Source organism: Anomaloglossus baeobatrachus, chromosome 3, assembly GCF_048569485.1.
Source record: "Anomaloglossus baeobatrachus isolate aAnoBae1 chromosome 3, aAnoBae1.hap1, whole genome shotgun sequence".
NCBI classification, from domain to species: Eukaryota; Metazoa; Chordata; class Amphibia; order Anura; family Aromobatidae; genus Anomaloglossus; species Anomaloglossus baeobatrachus.
The window spans coordinates 7,174,269-7,196,178 of NC_134355.1; the positions used below are offsets into that span (position 1 = coordinate 7,174,269).

The 21,910-nt window shown below is 51.8% G+C and overlaps 1 protein-coding gene across 1 annotated transcript in view; it reads right to left on the reverse strand.

The window, feature by feature from the left end:
* Positions 1-2,549: 2,549 nt before the first annotated feature.
* LOC142294855 (epoxide hydrolase 1-like) overlaps positions 2,550-21,910 on the reverse strand; it is a 28,240-nt gene continuing 8,879 nt past the window's right edge. Inside the window, exons 3-9 of the mRNA XM_075337909.1 lie at positions 18,692-18,872; positions 10,778-11,005; positions 6,003-6,132; positions 5,609-5,823; positions 5,203-5,311; positions 4,213-4,338; positions 2,550-2,822 (exon numbers count right to left, since the gene is read on the reverse strand). Coding sequence (XP_075194024.1) covers positions 2,621-2,822; positions 4,213-4,338; positions 5,203-5,311; positions 5,609-5,823; positions 6,003-6,132; positions 10,778-11,005; positions 18,692-18,872 — 1,191 coding nt within the window. The 3' untranslated portion in view covers positions 2,550-2,620. The remainder of the gene's footprint in view (positions 2,823-4,212; positions 4,339-5,202; positions 5,312-5,608; positions 5,824-6,002; positions 6,133-10,777; positions 11,006-18,691; positions 18,873-21,910) is intronic.

Below are 21,910 nucleotides of genomic sequence, written 5' to 3' on the forward strand. Positions count from 1 at the left end.
ACTAGGGGGAGCTCCCTGTATACAGAGATACATGATAAGATCCTGTCTGCAGCCACCACTAGGGGGAGCTCCCTGTATACAGAGATACATGATAAGATCCTGTCTGCAGACACCACTAGGGGGAGCTCCCTGTATACAGAGATACATGATAAGATCCTGTCTGCAGCCACCACCAGGGGGAGCTCCCTGTATACAGAGATACATGATAAGATCCTGTCTGCAGCCACCACTAGGGGGAGCTCCCTGTATACAGAGATACATGATAAGATCCTGTCTGCAGTCACCACTAGGGGGAGCTCCCTGTATACAGAGATACATGATAAGATCCTGTCTGCAGTCACCACTAGGGGGAGCCCCCTGTATACAGAGATACATGATAAGATCCTGTCTGCAGCCACCACTAGGGGGAGCGCCCTGTATACAGAGATACATGATAAGATCCTGTCTGCAGTCACCACTAGGGGGAGCTCCCTGTATACAGAGATACATGATAAGATCCTGTCTGCAGTCACCACTAGGGGGAGCTCCCTGTATACAGAGATACATGATAAGATCCTGTCTGCAGCCACCACTAGGGGGAGCTCCCTGTATACAGAGATACATGATAAGATCCTGTCTGCAGCCACCACTAGGGGGAGCTCCCTGTATACAGAGATACATGATAAGATCCTGTCTGCAGTCACCACTAGGGGGAGCTCCCTGTATACAGAGATACATGATAAGATCCTGTCTGCAGCCACCACTAGGGGGAGCTTCCTGTATACAGAGATACATGATAAGATCCTGTCTGCAGCCACCACTAGGGGGAGCTCCCTGTACACAGAGATACATGATAAGGTCCTGTCTGCAGCCACCACTAGGGGGAGCTCCCTGTATACAGAGATACATGATAAGATCCTGTCTGCAGCCACCACTAGGGGGAGCTCCCTGTATACAGAGATACATGATAAGGTCCTGTCTGCAGCCACCACTAGGGGGAGCTCCCTGTATACAGAGATACATGATAAGATCCTGTCTGCAGCCACCACTAGGGGGAGCTCCCTGTATACAGAGATACATGATAAGATCCTGTCTGCAGCCACCACTAGGGGGAGCTCCCTGTATACAGAGATACATGATAAGATCCTGTCTGCAGCCACCACTAGGGGGAGCTCCCTGTATACAGAGATACATGATAAGATCCTGTCTGCAGCCACCACTAGGGGGAGCTCCCTGTATACAGAGATACATGATAAGATCCTGTCTGCAGTCACCACTAGGGGGAGCTCCCTGTATACAGAGATACATGATAAGATCCTGTCTGCAGCCACCACTAGAGGGAGCTTCCTGTATACAGAGATACATGATAAGATCCTGTCTGCAGCCACCACTAGGGGGAGCTCCCTGTATACAGAGATACATGATAAGATCCTGTCTGCAGCCACCACTAGGGGGAGCTCCCTGTATACAGAGATACATGATAAGATCCTGTCTGCAGTCACCACTAGGGGGAGCTCCCTGTATACAGAGATACATGATAAGATCCTGTCTGCAGCCACCACTAGAGGGAGCTTCCTGTATACAGAGATACATGATAAGATCCTGTCTGCAGCCACCACTAGGGGGAGCTCCCTGTATACAGAGATACATGATAAGGTCCTGTCTGCAGCCACCACTAGGGGGAGCTCCCTGTATACAGAGATACATGATAAGATCCTGTCTGCAGCCACCACTAGGGGGAGCTCCCTGTATACAGAGATACATGATAAGGTCCTGTCTGCAGCCACCACTAGGGGGAGCTCCCTGTATACAGAGATACATGATAAGATCCTGTCTGCAGCCACCACTAGGGGGAGCTCCCTGTATACAGAGATACATGATAAGGTCCTGTCTGCAGCCACCACTAGGGGGAGCTCCCTGTATACAGAGATACATGATAAGATCCTGTCTGCAGTCACCACTAGGGGGAGCTCCCTGTATACAGAGATACATGATAAGATCCTGTCTGCAGCCACCACTAGGGGGAGCTCCCTGTATACAGAGATACATGATAAGGTCCTGTCTGCAGCCACCACTAGGGGGAGCTCCCTGTATACAGAGATACATGATAAGATCCTGTCTGCAGCCACCACTAGGGGGAGCTCCCTGTATACAGAGATACATGATAAGGTCCTGTCTGCAGCCACCACTAGGGGGAGCTCCCTGTATACATAGATACATGATAAGATCCTGTCTGCAGCCACCACTAGGGGGAGCTCCCTGTATACAGAGATACATAAGATATAATAATGTACATTATGGGACACTTCTTGGCGATATTATGTTGGCTGTTTGTCAAATATTAGTTGGACACTGTATGGCAGTTTTATTTTATTATTATAAGCCTAGTATATCATAGTATTTCAGCTTTATGTGGCGGTATTATTATCAACAGCTTAGAAAAAGTGACACCTGAGGAGCTGAAGAGCGTGAGCCCCCCCTGAGCAGACCCCCGTATAAATGACATATTGTAGCTTGGGGCCCCGGAGCTGCAGGATAACGCACTGCGCGCGGCACAGAACTCAGAGCAATCACCGGTGATGAAACTTTATTAACAGACGCCTGGAATGTGCGAAGCCCCCCGAGAGTGGAGCGCGGGGGGCTACTTCTTCTCCACCGCGGATACAAACTTCTGGATGTCCCGGGCGAGAAGTTCAGGCTCCTCGAAGGCGGCAAAATGTCCTCCACGCGGCATGAAGGTGTAAGTCACAAGGTTCCTATACTTATCCGTAGCCAGAACACGGGGGGCGTGAGACACCTCACAGGGGAAAGCCGCAAGACCGGTGGGCACGTACACGGGGGTCCTGAAATACAGACAGAGATTACTTGTAAAGCCGCTATAACCCGGGCATCTCCTGTATATAATTATATATGTACAGCCGGTATAACCTTGGCACCTCCTGTATATAATTATATATGTACAGCTGGTATAACCTGGGCATCTCCTGTATATAATTATATATGTACAGCCGGTATAACCTGGGCATCTCCTGTATATAATTATATATGTACAGCCGGTATAACCTGGACATCTCCTGTATATAATTATATATGTACAGCCGGTATAACCTGGGCATCTCCTGTATATAATTATATATGTACAGCCGGTATAACCTGGGCATCTCCTGTATATAATTATATATGTACAGCCGGTATAACCCGGGCATCTCCTGTATATAATTATATATGTACAGCTGGTATAACCTGGGCATCTCCTGTATATAATTATATATGTACAGCCGGTATAACCTGGGCCCCTCCTGTATATAATTATATATGTACAGCCGGTATAACCCGGGCCCCTCCTGTATATAATTATATATGTACAGCCGGTATAACCTGGGCATCTCCTGTATATAATTATATATGTACAGCTGGTATAACCTGGACATCTCCTGTATATAATTATATATGTACAGCCGGTATAACCTGGGCATCTCCTGTATATAATTATATATGTACAGCCGGTATAACCCGGGCCCCTCCTGTATATAATTATATATGTACAGCCGCTATAACCTGGGCATCTCCTGTATATAATTATATATGTACAGCCGGTATAACCTGGACATCTCCTGTATATAATTATATATGTACAGCCGGTATAACCTGGGCCCCTCCTGTATATAATTATACATGTACAGCCGGTATAACCTGGGCATCTCCTGTATATAATTATATATGTACAGCTGGTATAACCTGGGCATCTCCTGTATATAATTATATATGTACAGCCGGTATAACCTGGACATCTCCTGTATATAATTATATATGTACAGCCGGTATAACCTGGGCCCCTCCTGTATATAATTATACATGTACAGCCGGTATAACCTGGGCATCTCCTGTATATAATCATATATGTACAGCCGGTATAACCTGGGCATCTCCTGTATATAATTATATATGTACAGCTCGTATAACCTGGGCATCTCCTGTATATAATTATATATGTACAGCTGGTATAACCTGGGCATCTCCTGTATATAATTATATATGTACAGCCGGTATAACCTGGGCATCTCCTGTATATAATGATATATGTACAGCTGGTATAACCCGGGCATCTCCTGTATATAATTATATATGTACAGCCGGTATAACCCGGGCATCTCCTGTATATAATTATATATGTACAGCCGGTATAACCTGGGTAATTTCTGACACACAGTTATATGTTCTTCGGTAATTTACCTCGCTGACGGAGATGTTTGGAAGTCTCGGGTGAAGTTCTCCTTGTAGAACCTCATGGAGGATGTAATGGATCCGGTGACCCAGTAGATCATCACATTGGTGAGAAGATTGTCCATGGAGTATTTCCTGTCATACAAGCGGGACAATGCGGTTATTCGCCTGTTCTTATATACATTGGCGCGGTCTCAGGAGGAATATCACGGGCCGCCATCTTTCCTCCTACCACTGATAATACATCTTAGTTTTCAGCAGGCTGTAAATGAAGACTGCTTCCTGGGCGGGCTGTGCTGACATCTAGTGGCCAATATGGAGAATGCATATCTAACTGCGGAAGCAGACACAGACAGGCGAGACCCCCGTGTGTGTGGTGTATACGGGCTCGCTGCAGTCTGTGAGTGCCGCCTTATGCACAATCCCGCCTGCTTTGAAGGTGGATGTGGCCTCTACGGGCCCCTGTGTGTGGGTGCGGCTGCACAGGTTGCAGCTATGGTGTGTCCACCCCAGCCGTGAGTGAGCCCGGACGTGGTGGATGTGTCCCCTTTGGGCCCCTGTGTGTGGGTGCGGCTGCACAGGTTGCACTATTGTGTGACCGCCCCGGCCCTGAGTGACCCCGGACATGTTGGATGTGTCCCCTTCGGGCCCCTGTGTGCGGCTGCACAGGTTGCATCTATGGTGTGTCCGCCCCAGCCGTGAGTGACCCCGGACATGTTGGATGTGTCCCCTTTGGGCCCCTGTGTGCGGCTGCACAGGTTGCACTATTGTGTGACCGCCCCGGCCCTGAGTGACCCCAGACATGTTGGATGTGTCCCCTTTGGGCCCCTGTGTGCGGCTGTGCAGGTTGCATCTATGGTGTGACCGCCCCGGCCCTGAGTGACCCCGGACATGTTGGATGTGTCCCCTTCGGGCCCCTGTGTGCGGCTGCACAGGTTGCATCTATGGTGTGTCCGCCCCAGCCCGGACGTGTTGGACGTGGCCCCTTTAATGACTGACCTCTGCAGGCCTCCGTCCTCCAGTTTTCTGAACTCCGGATTGGTCCAAGTAGAGAACTTCTCCAGGATGTAGGCGGCCAGCCCCGCAGGGGAGTCGTGCAGAGCAGAGCCTGGGGGGGATGGAGGAGAACGTCAGCCGCTCATACATGGTGCTCAGGAGGTCTACAGTGGTGTCCAGCCTGCAGAACTACAACTCCCAGCAAGCCAAAAACACCAAGGAGCTGCAGTTTTGTAGCAGTTGGAGAGCCGCAGGTTGGGAGACCCCTGATGTAAAAGGACCCTCTAGTCTCTACGTAATCCTACATGCCGGTGCTGCAGACACAGCTGAAGGTTTGTTACAATGTGCCATGCTATCAGCCATGTGTGCAGCCATTGTCCTCAGCTGTATCCGGCGGCGTTACACTTACCCACTGTGTCCGGTTTAGTAGATTGGATATGGAGGTATCCCGACTCCCGCATGATATCGTACCCCGACTTCTCGATGTACGGGTAGACTCGCCGGACGTCCTCTGCTGTGAAGCCCACCAGCCAGGGAAGATGGCGGCCGAGGAGCAGGCACAGGAGCATCTTCAGTCCCCCCTTAGTTATAATATACATATTCAAATGGAGACCCTTCACCGACCTGAGGAACCGAGAGATGGAGTAAGACCCTCAAGAACAAGAACCGAGGGGCAACAGGAGAGCCCACCGCCATACACCGCCATACAGCGAGCTTTCCTGGACTGTGAGGTACTACAACTCCCAGCCACCCCCCGTGACACCAAACAGTAGAGCTATGGCCGCCATCTGCTGGAGACTTACTCGGGCTTCATCTGTGCCAGCGCGGTGGTGATCAGGCTGCCCCAGTCTCCGCCCTGCAGGTAAAAGTCTGTGAACCCCAGTCTGAGCATCAGCTTATAGAAGACGCGGGCGGCCGCCACAAAGTCAAAGCCTGCGGAGAAAACACAGCATATAACACACTGCACCGAGAAAAGTATGTGCACCCCCCCACCACCTATACCCAGCTTATAGAAGACGCGGGCGGCCGCCACAAAGTCAAAGCCTGGGGAGAAAACACAGCATATAACACACTGCACCGAGAAAAGTATGTGCACCCCCCCACCACCTATATCCAGCTTACAGAAGACGCGGGCGGCCGCCACAAAGTCAAAGCCTGGGGAGAAAACACAGCGTATAACACACTGCACTGAGAAAAGTATGTGCACCCCCCACCAGCTATATCCAGCTTACAGAAGACGCGGGCGGCCGCCACAAAGTCACATCCTGGGGAGAAAACACAGCATATAACACACTGCACCGAGAAAAGTATGTGCACCCCCCACCAGCTATATCCAGCTTACAGAAGACGCGGGCGGCCGCCACAAAGTCAAAGCCTGGGGAGAAAACACAGCATATAACACACTGCACCGAGAAAAGTATGTGCACCCCCCCACCACCTATACCCAGCTTATAGAAGACGCAGGCGACCGCCACAAAGTCAAAGCCTGGGGAGAAAACACAGCATATAACACACTGCACCGAGAAAAGTATGTGCACCCCCCCACCACCTATACCCAGCTTATAGAAGACGCGGGCGGCCGCCACAAAGTCAAAGCCTGGGGAGAAAACACAGCGTATAACACACTGCACCGAGAAAAGTATGTGCACCCCCCACCAGCTATATCCAGCTTATAGAAGACGCAGGCGGCCGCCACAAAGTCAAAGCCTGGGGAGAAAACACAGCATATAACACACTGCACCGAGAAAAGTATGTGCACCCCCCACCAGCTATATCCAGCTTATAGAAGACGCAGGCGGCCGCCACAAAGTCAAATCCTGGGGAGAAAACACAGCATATAACACACTGCACCGAGAAAAGTATGTGCACCCCCCACCACCTATACCCAGCTTATAGAAGACGCGGGCGGCCGCCACAAAGTCAAAGCCTGGGGAGAAAACACAGCGTATAACACACTGCACCGAGAAAAGTATGTGCACCCCCCACCACCTATACCCAGCTTATAGAAGACGCGGGCGGCCGCCACAAAGTCAAAGCCTGGGGAGAAAACACAGCGTATAACACACTGCACCGAGAAAAGTATGTGCACCCCCCACCACCTATATCCAGCTTATAGAAGACGCGGGCGGCCGCCACAAAGTCAAATCCTGGGGAGAAAACACAGCGTATAACACACTGCACCGAGAAAAGTATGTGCACCCCCCACCACCTATATCCAGCTTATAGAAGACGCGGGCGGCCGCCACAAAGTCAAAGCCTGGGGAGAAAACACAGCGTATAACACACTGCACCGAGAAAAGTATGTGCACCCCCCCACCCCCACCTATACCCAGCTTATAGAAGACGCGGGCGGCCGCCACAAAGTCAAAGCCTGGGGAGAAACCACAGCATATAACACACTGCACCGAGAAAAGTATGTGCACCCCCCACCAGCTATATCCAGCTTATAGAAGACGCGGGCGGCCGCCACAAAGTCAAAGCCTGGGGAGAAAACACAGCATATAACACACTGCACCGAGAAAAGTATGTGCACCCCCCCACCACCTATACCCAGCTTATAGAAGACACGGGCGGCCGCCACAAAGTCAAAGCCTGCGGAGAAAACACAGCGTATAACACACTGCACCGAGAAAAGTATGTGCACCCCCCCCACCACCTATACCCAGCTTATAGAAGACGCGGGCGACCGCCACAAAGTCAAAGCCTGGGGAGAAACCACAGCATATAACACACTGCACCGAGAAAAAGTATGTGCACCCCCCCACCCCCACCTATACCCAGCTTATAGAAGACGCGGGCGGCCGCCACAAAGTCAAAGCCTGGGGAGAAACCACAGCATATAACACACTGCACCGAGAAAAAGTATGTGCACCCCCCCACCCCCACCTATACCCAGCTTATAGAAGACGCGGGCGGCCGCCACAAAAGTCAAAGCCTGGGGAGAAACCACAGCATATAACACACTGCACCGAGAAAAAGTATGTGCACCCCCCCACCCCCACCTATACCCAGCTTATAGAAGACGCGGGTGGCCGCCACAAAAGTCAAAGCCTGGGGAGAAAACACAGCGTATAACACACTGCACCGAGAAAAAGTATGTGCACCCCCCACCACCTATACCCAGCTTATAGAAGACGCGGGCGGCCGCCAAAAAGTCAAAGCCTGCGGAGAAAACACAGCGTATAACACACTGCACCGAGAAAAAGTATGTGCACCCCCCACCACCTATACCCAGCTTATAGAAGACGCGGGCGGCCGCCACAAAAGTCAAAGCCTGGGGAGAAAACACAGCGTATAACACACTGCACCGAGAAAAGTATGTGCACCCCCCACCACCTATACCCAGCTTATAGAAGACGCGGGCGGCCGCCACAAAAGTCAAAGCCTGGGGAGAAAACACAGCGTATAACACACTGCACCGAGAAAAGTATGTGCACCCCCCACCACCTATACCCAGCTTATAGAAGACGCGGGCGGCCGCCACAAAGTCAAAGCCTGGGGAGAAACCACAGCATATAACACACTGCACCGAGAAAAAGTATGTGCACCCCCCCACCCCCACCTATACCCAGCTTATAGAAGACGCGGGTGGCCGCCACAAAAGTCAAAGCCTGGGGAGAAAACACAGCGTATAACACACTGCACCGAGAAAAAGTATGTGCACCCCCCACCACCTATACCCAGCTTATAGAAGACGCGGGCGGCCGCCACAAAGTCAAAGCCTGCGGAGAAAACACAGCGTATAACACACTGCACCGAGAAAAAGTATGTGCACCCCCCACCACCTATACCCAGCTTATAGAAGACGCGGGCGGCCGCCACAAAAGTCAAAGCCTGGGGAGAAAACACAGCGTATAACACACTGCACCGAGAAAAGTATGTGCACCCCCCCACCACCTATACCCAGCTTATAGAAGACGCGGGCGGCCGCCACAAAAGTCAAAGCCTGGGGAGAAAACACAGCGTATAACACACTACACCGAGAAAAAGTATGTGCACCCCCCACCACCTATACCCAGCTTATAGAAGACGCGGGCGGCCGCCACAAAAGTCAAAGCCTGGGGAGAAAACACAGCGTATAACACACTGCACCGAGAAAAGTATGTGCACCCCCCACCACCTATACCCAGCTTATAGAAGACGCGGGCGGCCGCCACAAAGTCAAAGCCTGGGGAGAAACCACAGCATATAACACACTGCACCGAGAAAAAGTATGTGCACCCCCCCACCCCCACCTATACCCAGCTTATAGAAGACGCGGGCGGCCGCCACAAAGTCAAATCCTGGGGAGAAAACACAGCATATAACACACTGCACCGAGAAAAGTATGTGCACCCCCCACCACCTATACCCAGCTTATAGAAGACGCGGGCGGCCGCCACAAAGTCAAAGCCTGCGGAGAAAACACAGCGTAAATATCATAGAACCGTATCATACACTGCTCCATTACCTCATCAGGCTGCACATGCTCAATACATAACAGTTATCCTCGAAGAGTGGGGATACAGCGCACATGTGACCGCCATGGCCACGTCACACACATCCTCACACACGGAGGACATGGCCACGTCACACACATCCTCACACACAGGGAGGACATGGCCACGTCACACACATCCTCACACACAGGGAGGCCATGGCCACGTCACACACATCCTCACACACAGGGAGGCCATGGCCACGTCACACACCTCCTCACACACAGGGAGGACATGGCCACGTCACACACCTCCTCACACACAGGGAGGACATGGCCACGTCACACACCTCCTCACACACAGGGAGGACATGGCCACGTCACACACCTCCTCACACACAGGGAGGACATGGCCACGTCACACACCTCCTCACACACAGGGAGGACATGGCCACGTCACACACCTCCTCACACACAGGGAGGACATGGCCACGTCACACACCTCCTCACACACAGGGAGGACATGGCCACGTCACACACCTCCTCACACACAGGGAGGACATGGCCACGTCACACACATCCTCATGCACAGGGAGGACATGGCCACGTGTCACTGGAGGACCACGCAGCTCTGTGTGATGGACGCTGCAGAACTCGTGGCTTTCCTATCAGAAGTATGAATATTTCTGGCCGTAGTCACAACAATGGCCGCCTCCTGCCGATATCTGAAAGAGAAACTGCCTGTCTCCCATAGCAACCAATCACAGCGCAGCTTTCATTTCTAAAACAGCTGTGGTAAAATGAAAGCTGTGCGGTGATTGGTTGCTAAAGGCAATAAAAAGACTATAGAGGACACAGGGGGATTTATGTAAAAAAAGAGGCAGAATGGAAGGATCAGAAACCCCCGCACACTGCAGAGGGCAGCCGAGGGTGACCACCAGGAGCCTGAGGAGAAGAGGGGGGTTGTGGGAAATGAAGCCCCGCCCACATGACGCTGATCATCAGAGGGTCAGATATGGGGTGATATACCTGTGTGATATACCCTGTAGTATGGTACAATATGGCAGGGCGACGTATCTGCTGACCAGACCTCTCCAGATCCTGGCAGGTGGGGGGAGTGGTCACTGGCATTACTCCGCCCCTTTCCCCTCCCCCGCTTACCTTTCTTGTGTGGAGCTTCAGAGAAGCCGTACCCAGGGATGGAGGGACAGATGACCTCGAATGTGATATTGGGGTCCAGTCCGTGCTTCCCGGGGTCTGTCAGCAGAGGGAGGATACGGTAGAATTCATAGAAGGAGCCGGGCCAGCCATGCACCATGAGCAGGGGGATGGCCTTCTGTCCTGGTTTAAGGTTTGGGGGCTTCACATGGATAAAGTGGACGTCCAGACCTAAAGGAACGAGTGCACGAAGGGTTAACAACGCATCCTCATATGGGGGAAGCTGCAAAGCCACGATGAGGGAAGGTCAGCAAGACGCCCTAAGATTGAGGACCCCTGTAATCATCGGGGGTCCAAATATACTGTACAGTGTGATATACCGAGCCAGTGTGATATACGGAGCCAGTGTGATATAATGTACAGTGTGATATACGGAGCCGGTGTGATATACAGAGCCAGTGTGATATACGGAGCCAGTGTGATATAATGTACAGTGTGATATATGGAGCCAGTGTGATATACGGAGCCAGTGTGATATAATGTACAGTGTGATATACGGAGCCGGTGTGATATACGGAGCCAGTGTGATATACGGAGCCAGTGTGATATAATGTACAGTGTGATATACGGAGCCGGTGTGATATACGGAGCCAGTGTGATATACAGAGCCAGTGTGATATACAGAGCCAGTGTGATATACAGAGCCAGTGTGATATCATGTACAGTGTGATATACAGAGCCGGTGTGATATATTGTACAGTGTGATATACGGAGCCGGTGTGATATATTGTACAGTGTGATATACGGAGCCGGTGTGATATATTGTACAGTGTGATATATTGTACAGTGTGATATATTGTACAGTGTGATATATTGTACAGTGTGATATATGGAGCCGGTGTGATATAATGTACAGTGTGATATATGGAGCCGGTGTGATATAATGTACAGTGTGATATACGGAGCCAGTGTGATATAATGTACAGTGTGATATACGGAGCCGGTGTGATATAATGTACAGTGTGATATACGGAGCCAGTGTGATATATGGAGCCGGTGTGATATAATGTACAGTGTGATATATGGAGCCAGTGTGATATAATGTACAGTGTGATATATGGAGCCAGTGTGATATAATGTACAGTGTGATATAATGTACAGTGTGATATAATGTACAGTGTGATATATTGTACAGTGTGATATACAGAGCCAGTGTGATATATGGAGCCAGTGTGATATAATGTACAGTGTGATATATGGAGCCAGTGTGATATAATGTACAGTGTGATATACGGAGCCGGTGTGATATAATGTACAGTGTGATATATGGAGCCAGTGTGATATACGGAGCCGGTGTGATATAATGTACAGTGTGATATACGGAGCCGGTGTGATATAATGTACAGTGTGATATATGGAGCCAGTGTGATATAATGTACAGTGTGATATATGGAGCCAGTGTGATATAATGTACAGTGTGATATATGGAGCCAGTGTGATATAATGTACAGTGTGATATATGGAGCCAGTGTGATATAATGTACAGTGTGATATAATGTACAGTGTGATATAATGTACAGTGTGATATATTGTACAGTGTGATATACAGAGCCAGTGTGATATATGGAGCCAGTGTGATATAATGTACAGTGTGATATATGGAGCCAGTGTGATATAATGTACAGTGTGATATACGGAGCCAGTGTGATATAATGTACAGTGTGATATATGGAGCCAGTGTGATATAATGTACAGTGTGATATATGGAGCCAGTGTGATATATGGAGCCAGTGTGATATAATGTACAGTGTGATATATGGAGCCAGTGTGATATATGGAGCCAGTGTGATATATGGAGCCAGTGTGATATCATGTACAGTGTGATATATGGAGCCAGTGTGATATAATGTACAGTGTGATATACGGAGCCAGTGTGATATACGGAGCCGGTGTGATATAATGTACAGTGTGATATACGGAGCCGGTGTGATATAATGTACAGTGTGATATATGGAGCCAGTGTGATATACGGAGCCGGTGTGATATAATGTACAGTGTGATATACGGAGCCGGTGTGATATAATGTACAGTGTGATATATGGAGCCAGTGTGATATAATGTACAGTGTGATATATGGAGCCAGTGTGATATAATGTACAGTGTGATATACGGAGCCAGTGTGATATACGGAGCCGGTGTGATATAATGTACAGTGTGATATACGGAGCCGGTGTGATATAATGTACAGTGTGATATATGGAGCCAGTGTGATATACGGAGCCGGTGTGATATAATGTACAGTGTGATATACGGAGCCGGTGTGATATAATGTACAGTGTGATATATGGAGCCAGTGTGATATAATGTACAGTGTGATATATGGAGCCAGTGTGATATAATGTACAGTGTGATATATGGAGCCAGTGTGATATAATACACTGCGATGTAATACCCTCCTCACCATTGTAACGGAAGACCACAAAAGGAGAGCGATGGAGACATCACTGACCTGTAGAAATCACCTCCGGCCTCAGCCGCCATCACTGAGGTTATTACTGGTCGTCTGAGGAAGGTTCTGCCCGAAATGCACAAATCATCAGGAACAACCGCTGTAATCACCGACTAATGATGTCCCCTATGTGCTGGATGGAGACAAGTCCAGAGACGCTGCAGCCAGGAGAGACAAGACCGGAGACGCTGCAGCCAGGAGAGACAAGACCGGAGACGCTGCAGCCAGGAGAGACAAGACCGGAGACGCTGCAGCCAGGAGAGACAAGACCGGAGACGCTGCAGCCAGGAGAGACAAGACCGGAGACGCTGCAGCCAGTGGAGACAAGACCGGAGACGCTGCAGCCAGGAGAGACAAGACCGGAGATGCTGCAGCCAGGAGAGACAAGACCGGAGACGCTGCAGCCAGGGGAGACAAGACCGGAGACGCTGCAGCCAGGGGAGACAAGACCGGAGACCCTGCAGCCAGGGGAGACAAGACCGGAGACGCTGCAGCCAGGGGAGACAAGACCGGAGACGCTGCAGCCAGGGGAGACAAGACCGGAGACTCTGCAGCCAGGGGAGACAAGACCGGAGACGCTGCAGCCAGGGGAGACAAGACCGGAGACGCTGCAGCCAGGGGAGACAAGATCGGAGACGCTGCAGCCAGGGGAGACAAGACCGGAGATGCTGCAGCCAGGGGAGACAAGACCGGAGATGCTGCAGCCAGGGGAGACAAGGCCAGAGACGCTGCAGCCAGGGGAGACAAGACCGGAGATGCTGCAGCCAGGGGAGACAAGACCGGAGATGCTGCAGCCACAGGGGCACATATAAGCTACGAAGGCGGCTCACAGTAGTGCAAGGAACATGCAATCTGGGGTTATAATGTGGAAAAAAAAGGCTCCTGTGACACTTGGAGAAATGGACGCAGCGCTGGATCCACCACAAATCAATGTCATGTTGAGCTGTCAGTGCAATGGGAATGTAGCCACAGCGTCTCCGGTCCGGTCCGCCGCAGCGTCTCCGGTCCGGTCAGCCGCAGCGTCTCCGGTCCGGTCCGCCGCAGCGTCTCCGGTCCGGTCCGCCGCAGCCGCAGCGTCTCCGGTCCTGTCCGCCGCAGCGTCTCCGAAGACATCATTGGTCAGTGATTACACAGGCAGTGCCAGCAGCGGACCCCAATGATTTGTACATTCAGAAGCAGAATGTTCCTCAGACCTCAGTGACGGCAGCTGAGGCCAGAGGTGCCGGGATTTCTGCACGAGGCTCAGACTCCAGAGGTTGTGATAGTGATTCCATGTTTCCCCGTTTGCAGATCAGTGACGTCTCCGCCGCCCGGTGATCTCCTTCCTCCTCCTCGTCATTCTTGGTGCTGTGAGCTCAGTGTTAGCGAGTATAGATGAGATCCGGCGTTACAGGATATACTGGTGATAATATAGTGTAATGTCACTGTGGAGTCACGGGGGTCAGTGGGTGCTCTCCTGTGGAGACACAGGGGCTCAGTGGGTGCTCTCCTGTGGAGACACGGGGCTCAGTGGGTGCTCTCGTCCGCTAAAACCCGCCGCCTTTAGAAAGACAGCATGGCTCAGGGCTCATCCCAACTGAACGCCGGCCTCCTTAACCGTGGGCGTAACACTGCTCAGACAACACAGGGTGAGGGAACCACAATAATTAGACTTTATTGGATCCACAAACAATTAACGGCACATAACACATAACCAGCAAAACCACAGAATGTAACAGGCAACAGAGTCTCACCCTTCCGCTGCTCACCAGGGATTTAGAATGTCCATGCCAGGGCCACTTACTCCAATCCAGCAGCACCCCGCTTTCGGCGGGCACCCACAGTGACTGGAATAACTCCAGATTTAGGAAGCTGGCTGAGGTCTGCAAAGTCTGTAACAGGTGACTGAACTGTCCCAACCTGAGTGTCCACCTTAGGTAGTCCTGGTATGATGATACAATTCTGGCAGCCGGAGTCGAAATCCCTAGACTGTGGATATGGTCTCCAACCGGAACCGGAGTCCCTAGATTGAAGCCATAAGATATCCTGATCCTCTAGTCAGCTCCTAAGAGCTTAGACTGGATCCATCAGCATCCATCAACCTTCAACAACCTGGTGGCTTAAAGAAATCCCTTTTATAGCCACAGCCTTCCACTTGGATACACTGCGTCCTCATCGATTGGTTGGACAAGATCGCCTCTCCCATTGGATGAATCTCAAGCTGCATGGACAATGTTCATCCAAATGATGTCTACAGAAAGACTGGGGGTATACATGTAGTCTGGAAGTCACCGACTAGATAATGGCTACTAAAGGTAATCACATTAGCAATACACAACTACATTACATTGATTACTGGAAGAGTCTGGAGAACAATACGTCTAGCTTTCAGTGGCCAACACAATTACATGAGTCAACAAGAGTCTTGTAAAAACAATGAGGGACTTATCCCCCATCTAAAGACAATCTATCATGCTGTCTGGCTGAATTTTAAGAAACTTTATCCCATGAGAGTCCATGTCGTCACATTCCTCCCCCTTCTTAATATTAGCCAGACATGATAGGCTTCCGATCATCCTTCTCCTCTTGACGGCACTGTCCTTTTTAATGGTGAGGTCAGCAACAGAGGCTCGCCCTGATTACCTCCCCCAAGTTGAGCAGCCATATTGTGGACAAGCACTAAGGTGGGGTCCATGAGTTGGGCTTGCATACATTTCTTACTATCAATCTTCCCCCAGTCAATAGCCACAGTGTGGTTAGGCTTACTCACGGTTCTTGGCTCAGAAGTGGATGTTGGAGACCGGGAATGCAAACCATCCCTGGAAAAGATGTTAGAAAGATCCACATCAGGGTCCTGCTTGGCTCGGAGGTGGGTGATGGCTTCTTCAAACTGACTGGATAGTCCTTGTCCTAGGTCATTCTCCAAAATGACTGGTGTGAGCAGGTAATTCACAAGCCCCACTTTCACTTCCCTTTGAGTGGTATCCGAAACAACAGGCTTGGTGGGGCCATCTATGAACCCCACTTCAACTTCCTCCTGGCTAGTCCCCGAAACAACAGGTGTGGGGAGGCTGTCCATAAACTCCATATGGACCTCTTCCTGGTCAGACCCCAAAGTAACTGGTGTGGGGACGGTGTCCATAAGCTCCACACCAGCCTTGCTCTGGTCAGTCTCCACAATGACAGGTATAGGGAGATTGTTCACAAGTCCCACATCAACCTCTCCCTGGTCCTTTCCCGAAATAACTGGTGTGGGGACGGTGTCCATAAGCAACACATCAGCCTTGCTCTGGTCAGTCTCCACAATGTCAGGTATGGGGAGGCTGGTCACAATCCCCACATCAATCACTTCCTGGTTGGTCCCCAAAATACCAGGTGTGGGGAGGCTGTCCACAAGCTCCACCTCGACCTCTCCCTGGTCGGTCCTTAGGTCCAACTGCACACATGCCAGAGGGACGTCTGAGCGCTGGCCCTCAGCCAGGGAGATGGATAATTGGGAATCTGGTACAGGGTCTTCTGGAGAAACAATAACTGGGCTTACCAGAGTGATGGAAGATCCAATGTCTCGAAGTCCCTGAGCCTGTATATCACCGACCTTGACTGTCTGGATGTGGGGATGGAGGTTGGCTGGTGTACGGTGTCCGGCCTGCCGTAGGGTGTGGACTGGATAAACCACTTCCTCAACTATTGGTGTTTCTTGGGAGTAGCATTCCTCAGGTCTCGTTGGTTCATCTCGGCATATGTTGACTGGTTGGACTGGCAGACGGACTCCAAGCATGCAGCCTCTTTGTTTTGTTGCAGCTTCTGCTGGGTAGCGGGACCATCCTTCTCGACCGGCTAGTGTTAGCAGTACGGCAGCTGGAATCCCATAAACATATTCCAGAACCCAAGAACTCTCTTCTCTTGAGGATCTAGGCCCCAATGCATCCAACAACGCTGTGGCTTGGGGCATTTTGGACAAAGTTGATTCCCGATTGTCACTAGATCCATGATGTGGCACATAGCTTAAATCCTCTGGGTCAATATCGGCGGGATCCTCATCGCCTCTGCATCATTCTGGGCATCCCAACGGACTAATTTCTGGATCAAGTCTGACCGAGTTTCAGCATTCCAGTAGATAATCTTTCGCCTCTGGCACAGATCCTGTAGCATCCATTTACTGCAGCGGTCGTAACTCCTCTCTTGTCCTTGTCCCATGGCTGAGCTGGTGGGGTTGGACATGGCAGCGTCCAAAACCTGAATGCCTCCCCTATGGCCTGCTAGGTATGCTTATGTGCCTCCCTGGTTGTTGAGCCCTGGACGGTGTCCACGAACACCAGTCCGCTGCAGCTCCCCTGGGTAAACCAGGCTGAGTAGTATCCCACCGCTGCCACCAATTGTGGAGACACGGGGCTCAGTGGGTGCTCTCGTCCACTAAAACCCGCCGCCTTTAGAAAGACAGCGTGGCTCAGGGCTCATCCCAACTGAACGCCGGCCTCCCTAACCGTGGGCGTAACACTACTCAGACAACACAGGGTGAGGGAACCACAATAATTAGACTTTATTGGATCCCCAAACAATTAACGGAACATAACACAACCAGCAAAACACACAAATGTAACAGGCAACAGAGTCTCCCCCTTCCGCTGGCTCACCAGGGATTAGAATGTCCGGGCCTCCTAGCTTCCAGGGCCGCTTACTCTAATCCAGCAGCACCCCGCTTTCGGCGGGCACCCACCGTGACTGGAATAGCGCCAGATTTAGGAAGGTGTGTGAGGAGGTCTGCAAAGTCTGTAACAGGTGACTATTGTCCCAACCTGAGTGTCCTCCTTAGGTAGTCCTGGTATGATGATACAATCCTGGCAGCCGGAGTCGAAATCCCTAGGCTGTGGATATGGTCTCCAACCGGAACCGGAGTCCCTAGATTGAAGCCATAAGATATCCTGATCCTCTAGTCAGCTCCTAAGAGCTTAGACTGGATCCATCAGCATCCATCAACCTTCAACAACCTGGTGGCTTAAAGAAATCCCTTTTATAGCCACAGCCTTCCACTTGGTTACACTGCGTCCTCATCGATTGGTTGGACAAGATCGCCTCTCCCATTGGATGAATCTCAAGCTGCATGGACAATGTTCATCCAAATGATGTCTACAGAAATACTGAGGATATACATGTAGTCTGGAATGCACAGACTGAACAATGGCTACTAAGGTAATCACATTAGCAATACACAACTACAATACAATGATTACTGGAAGAGTCTGGAGAAACAATACGTCTGGCTTTCAGTGGCCAACACAATTACATGAGTCAACAAAAGTCTTGTAAAAACAATGAGGGACTTATCCCCCATCTATAAACAATCTATCATCCTGTCTGGCTGAATTTTAAGAAACTTTAACCCATGAGAGTCCATGTCGTCACAGTCACCATTCCTGGTCCTCGCTCACCCTCGATCCTGGTCTTGTAGTGCGGGTATTTGTTGATGATCTCCACCTGCTTGGCCCAATTGAACGTGTTCCTCCAGTAAGAAACGACAAACTGGAGCTCTGTCCCTTTAAACCCATAATGGAACTGGGAATCCTCCAGTGGGAAGACGTAGCGGGTCTGATCCAGACGGTGATGGAGATCCTGGAGGCCACACGAGAGTCAAATCAGTACGAGAGAAGAGCAGGAGGCGGGGGGCCAAAGAGCAAGAGGAGGAGGGGGGGGGCAAAGAGCAAGAGGAGGAGGGGGGGGCAAAGAGCAAGAGGAGGAGGGGGGGGCAAAGAGCAAGAGGAGGAGGGGGGGGGGGGGCAAAGAGCAAGAGGAGGAGGGGGGGGGGGGGCAAAGAGCAAGAGGAGGAGGGGGGGGGGCAAAGAGCAAGAGGAGGAGGGGGGGGGGGCAAAGAGCAAGAGGAGGAGGAGGGGGGCAAAGAGCAAGAGGAGGAGGAGGGGGGCAAAGAGCAAGAAGAGGAGGAGGGGGGCAAAGAGCAAGAAGAGGAGGAGGGGGGCAAAGAGCAAGAGGAGGAGGAGGGGGGCAAAGAGCAAGAGGAGGAGGAGGGGGGCAAAGAGCAAGAGGAGGAGGAGGGGGGCAAAGAGCAAGAGGAGGAGGGGGGGCAAAGAGCAAGAGGAGGAGGAGGGGGCAAAGAGCAAGAGGAGGAGGGGGGGGGGCAAAGAGCAAGAGGAGGAGGGGGGGGCAAAGAGCAAGAGGAGGAGGGGGGGGCAAAGAGCAAGAGGAGGAGGGGGGGGGGGCAAAGAGCAAGAGGAGGAGGGGGGGGGGCAAAGAGCAAGAGGAGGAGGGGGGGGGCAAAGAGCAAGAGGAGGAGGAGGGGGGCAAAGAGCAAGAGGAGGAGGGGGGGGGCAAAGAGCAAGAGGAGGAGGAGGGGGGCAAAGAGCAAGAGGAGGAGGAGGGGGCAAAGAGCAAGAGGAGGAGGAGGGGGGCAAAGAGCAAGAGGAGGAGGAGGGGGGCAAAGAGCAAGAGGAGGAGGAGGGGGGCAAAGAGCAAGAGGAGGAGGAGGGGGCAAAGAGCAAGAGGAGGAGGGGGGGGCAAAGAGCAAGAGGAGGAGGAGGGGGGGCAAAGAGCAAGAGGAGGAGGAGGGGGGGCAAAGAGCAAGAGGAGGAGGAGGGGGGGGGCAAAGAGCAAGAGGAGGAGGAGGGGGGGGCAAAGAGCAAGAGGAGGAGGAGGGGGGGGCAAAGAGCAAGAGGAGGAGGAGGGGGGGGCAAAGAGCAAGAGGAGGAGGAGGGGGGGCAAAGAGCAAGAGGAGGAGGAGGGGGGGCAAAGAGCAAGAGGAGGAGGAGGGGGGGGCAAAGAGCAAGAGGAGGAGGGGGGGGCAAAGAGCAAGAGGAGGAGGGGGGCAAAGAGCAAGAGGAGGAGGGGGGGGGGGGCAAAGAGCAAGAGGAGGAGGGGGGGCAAAGAGCAAGAGGAGGAGGGGGGGGCAAAGAGCAAGAGGAGGAGGGGGGGGCAAAGAGCAAGAGGAGGAGGGGGGGGCAAAGACCAAGAGGAGGAGGGGGGGGCAAAGACCAAGAGGAGGAGGGGGGGGCAAAGACCAAGAGGAGGAGGGGGGTGCAAAGAGCAAGAGGAGGAGGGGGGGCAAAGAGCAAGAGGAGGAGGGGGGCAAAGAGCAAGAGGAGGAGGGGGGCAAAGAGCAAGAGGAGGAGGGGGGCAAAGAGCAAGAGGAGGAGGGGGGGCAAAGAGCAAGAAGAGGAGGGGGGGCAAAGAGCAAGAGGAGGAGGGGGGGCAAAGAGCAAGAGGAGGAGGGGGGGCAAAGAGCAAGAGGAGGAGGGGGGGGCAAAGAGCAAGAGGAGGAGGGTGGGGGCAAAGAGCAAGAGGAGGAGGGTGGGGGCAAAGAGCAAGAGGAGGAGGGTGGGGGCAAAGAGCAAGAGGAGGAGGGTGGGGGCAAAGAGCAAGAGGAGGAGGGTGGGGGCAAAGAGCAAGAGGAGGAGGGTGGGGGCAAAGAGCAAGAGGAGGAGGGTGGGGGCAAAGAGCAAGAGGAGGAGGGTGGGGGCAAAGAGCAAGAGGAGGAGGGTGGGGGCAAAGAGCAAGAGGAGGAGGGTGGGGGCAAAGAGCAAGAGGAGGAGGGTGGGGGAAAAGAGCAAGAGGAGGAGGGTGGGGGCAAAGAGCAAGAGGAGGAGGGTGGGGGCAAAGAGCAAGAGGAGGAGGGTGGGGGCAAAGAGCAAGAGGAGGAGGGTGGGGGCAAAGAGCAAGAGGAGGAGGGTGGGGGAAAAGAGCAAGAGGAGGAGGGTGGGGGAAAAGAGCAAGAGGAGGAGGGTGGGGGCAAAGAGCAAGAGGAGGAGGGGGGCAAAGAGCAAGAGGAGGGGTGTTATGATTCAGTGACCGAGGAGGATCAAAAAATGCGGAAACCCAAAAAGTAACCAGAGTGGCTGGAACCTTAATGGACTGCAGACCTAATCCTGACACAGAATTAGAAGTAGCCGTGAGACGAGCCTACGATGACCTGGTTGTCTCGACAAAGCCGGAGAAGTAAATATTCTCACAGAGAGAAATATAAGAAAAGCTAATCTGCCTCGGAGCAATCCCCAAAGATATAGGTAGCCCCCCACATGTAAAGACTACGGTGATATAGGAAAACACAATACAAAGCTAGAAAACAGATTCAGCAAAGAGGAGGCCCAAACTATCTTTATAGGAAAGAGCAACTGTCTGCAGCCGTAAAAACCCTAATAAATCTCAGCACGCCTGACATGGGAAAAACCCTGAGACCACAAGGCCTCTCCCCCACTATATCAGCACTCTGATGTTACTGGGATCCAAAAACACTAATATAGATGAGGGAATGAATTTAATACCAAGCATGACAAAACACAATACATTGCAGAATGATGGAGCTAAGTATACAGACACTCCCAACAGGGAATGATCCAAGTCCACCAGGAACTCCACACAGGCAAAATAGGAAACAAGCATTAGTATCAAAACAGAAAAAGTACAATAAAGTGGAAACAATAAACAGAGGTACAAAGAGTACCACTTATATGAGAGGAGTTCTGGTAGAGAGCAGGGCTGGTTACAGAATGTCCTTAATACACAGGAGACATTGACCACCGGCAAGTAACAGGAGAAAACTGCTCAGTTATATAGTCCCAATCTGACCCCGATTGCCAGTCCTCTACAGGTGTGGCTCTCATTCCACAAGTCAACTGCACCGCCAGCACTGACCACAAGAGGGA